This window comes from Primulina eburnea, chromosome 18, assembly GCF_022965805.1.
Source record: "Primulina eburnea isolate SZY01 chromosome 18, ASM2296580v1, whole genome shotgun sequence".
In the NCBI taxonomy this organism is placed as follows: Eukaryota; Viridiplantae; Streptophyta; class Magnoliopsida; order Lamiales; family Gesneriaceae; genus Primulina; species Primulina eburnea.
In genome coordinates, this window is record NC_133118.1 from 11,240,769 (window position 1) to 11,243,942 (window position 3,174).

The 3,174-nt window shown below is 37.2% G+C and overlaps 1 protein-coding gene across 1 annotated transcript; it reads left to right on the forward strand.

Annotated features, from left to right (window-relative positions):
* Nucleotides 1-640: 640 nt before the first annotated feature.
* Nucleotides 641-2,963, forward strand: LOC140819716 (aspartyl protease family protein 2-like). The gene has a single exon (XM_073179894.1). The coding sequence runs from the start codon at nucleotides 1,015-1,017 to the stop codon at nucleotides 2,644-2,646; it is 1,632 nt and encodes a 543-aa protein (XP_073035995.1). The 5' UTR covers nucleotides 641-1,014; the 3' UTR covers nucleotides 2,647-2,963.
* Nucleotides 2,964-3,174: the final 211 nt, after the last annotated feature.

Here is a 3,174-nt window from a genome sequence, read left to right on the forward strand (position 1 = left end):
ATATTTTCAAAAATAATAAAAAACATCACTCATATTTTAAATAATTAAAAACAATTATTTAATAAAAAAACTTCTATTTTTCAGACACCAGTCTCTGTTCTCGATCGCAACTCGAATAATCTTTAAAAATATATTTTAATGCAACAATGTAGAAAAATATATTTTAAACATGCAAATATGCACAACATAATTAATTCATGCAATTAAAACATTTAATTAAAATACATGAGAATTTAATAATTCAAATACATGTGGTTCGAGTGAACTTTTAAATTTTCGTGACGTTACATTTATCCATGAAAAACTATTAATTTTTATGATAAAATTATTACTTTTTATAGTGAATATCGGTAGGGTTGATCTGTCTCACAAATAAAAAGATTCGTGAAACCGTCTTACAAGAGACCTACTAATAACGTAAATGTAAAATTAAATAAACTCTTGTGACAATATTTTCTAGGAAACTATATACATTGATTAATTTACAGTTTAAAATTAAAAATTAAATAAACTTTTTTTTATTGAGATAATAAAATTAAATTTCTATTTTTGAGCTAAGAAAATGAAAAATAAATAAACACGTGACAGTAATGAAATGTGAAACCGCGTAAAAGTTTATTGATTGAAAAGAAAAGGTGCGACATTCAAAGTCTTACTTCCCAGCATTCATTCTTTCTAAATTCTTCAACTTTTCACGCCTCCTCCAAATTTAATTGTTCCCATTTCCAAATTCCATCTTCAATTGCGTTGTTTGTTTTGATTTTCTCTCTCTTCTCTTCTCTTCTCTTCTCTTCTCTTCTCCTCTCTCTCTCGATTTCTGCCCAAAAAATCAGGATTTCTGGACCTTGAGTTTGAAGCTCTTTGTTTTTACTTGTTAAAAGTTTCATGTTCTAATCTTTGGCTTGGATTTCTGCAAAATTCAAGATTTTATTTTGTTTTCTGTGTTCTGGGTGGTTGTTAATTTATAGTCTTGTTTCTGCAAGATTTTTAGAATTTCTTCCATCTTATCTTCTGATGGTGGCGAAATCTTTCTGCGTTCTTGGATGCTTTTGCTTGTTCTTCTGTGGTTTTCTAGCCAGCGGGGATGGAGAGGTGGTAGGTCTCAGATATTTGAATTTTTCGGCCATAGAGTTGCCCGATCGTTCTAGCTTCAATGCTGTATCTTCTTTGGTGGATTCGGATTGCAGCTTTTCGAAATCCAGGAAAACAGCGACCCATCAGATTTTGGTTCATGAAGAAGATGATGTTGGAGAAGACTCGAAGCCACAGTCCGGCCAGCCAACGGTGAAGCTCAATCTAAAGCTTAAGCCCTCGGATTCTGTGGCGGATTCCACGGCGAAGGATTTAAAACGAATTCAAACCCTCCAAACAAGGATCATCGAGAGAAAAAATCAGAACGCCTTTTCAAGATTGAAGAAAGACGGTGATCAACAGCTCACGAAGCCAGTTGTCGGACAGGACGACTTGCCGGGAGCTTATTCCGCCGGTTTCTCCGGCCAGCTTATGGCGACTTTGGAGTCGGGGGTGAGTCTCGGCTCCGGTGAGTACTTCATGGATGTTTTTGTGGGTACACCTCCTAAACACTTCTCTTTGATTCTTGATACTGGCAGTGATTTGAATTGGATTCAATGTGTACCTTGTTATGATTGTTTTGAACAAACTGGTCAATATTATACTCCGAAAGAATCGAGTTCATATAGAAATATTAGCTGTAGTGATCCCCGGTGTCACCTTGTTTCGTCCCCCGACCCGCCACAGCCCTGCATGGCTGAGAATCAGAGCTGCCCTTATTATTATTGGTATGGAGATAGCTCGAATACCACCGGTGATTTTGCGCTTGAGGCCTTTACAGTTAATCTTACAACCCCGAGTGGGAAATCTGAGTTCAGGAAAGTGGAAAATGTGATGTTTGGTTGTGGACATTGGAATAGAGGGCTCTTTCATGGTGCTGCTGGGCTATTAGGCCTTGGGAGAGGGCCTTTATCCTTTTCGTCGCAGCTTCAAGCTTTATATGGCCACTCGTTTTCGTATTGTCTGGTGGATAGAAATAGCAATACTAGTGTTAGCAGCAAGCTTATTTTTGGGGAGGATAAAGACCTCCTCAGCCGCCCTAATTTAAATTTCACGTCTTTTGTCAAGGGGAAAGAAAATCCAGTGGATACATTCTATTATGTGCAAATAAAGTCAATTCTTGTTGGAGGGGAGGTGCTAAGCATACCGGAGGAGACATGGAGTTTATCTCCAGAAGGTGCTGGTGGGACAATCATCGACTCGGGTACGACACTCAGTTATTTTGCTGATCCGGCCTATCAAATTATTAAGGAGGCTTTCGAAAAGAAGGTGGAGGGCTATCCGGTTGTGAAAGATTTCCCAATTCTCGATCCTTGTTACAACGTGTCGGGGGTGGCTAAACAGGAGTTGCCCAGTTTTGGGATTTTGTTCGGGGACGGTGCCATGTGGAATTTCCCGGTCGAGAACTATTTCATTAAGCTCGAGCCGGATGATGTAGTTTGCCTAGCGATCTTGGGGACCCCTCGTTCGGCTTTGTCAATCATCGGCAACTATCAGCAGCAGAATTTCCATATCTTGTATGATGTCAAAAAGTCGAGGCTTGGATTCGCGCCTTCTAAATGTGCTGATATATAACATGTTTTCCGGTGTATAGTGTAGGTGGTGGGTGGTAAACTGTAAACAATATACTACAGGGGTGTATGGAGGGAGACTCCTCACAATCTATTTATGAGGTAAGAAGAAGACAATTCAAGAAATTTTACCATTCTTTTAGCATCAATAATTTGTATGATTGACCAATGCCTTTAGCGATTTGTTAGAAATGGCAATGCTTGTATTGCTTCTTGCTCATTTTTTCAAGAACATTTTGCTTTTGAATGTACATTAAATTCTTGAAACTTTCAAAGAGAATACATTATATTTGAGTTTAAATTTATGCAAGATAATACGCTTTTGCGTCCCAATTTTTATGTATACCAGCAAGCAGGATGACAAATTTACTTGTGTGTAATGTAATTAGTCGAAAAATGATTTCCAACTGAATTTTATAAAATTATGCATTTAAAATTTAATATTTGGATTGGTAAATTTAATCATTTTAAAAAATGCATACGTTGTGCAATGAAATTCACTTATCTCCGTAATGATATAATATTGTCCACT

Bases quoted from the DNA above. Each gene is read 5' to 3' on its own strand.
- LOC140819716 (XM_073179894.1), top strand. From the start codon at position 1,015: ATGGTGGCGAAATCTTTCTGCGTTCTTGGATGCTTTTGCTTGTTCTTC.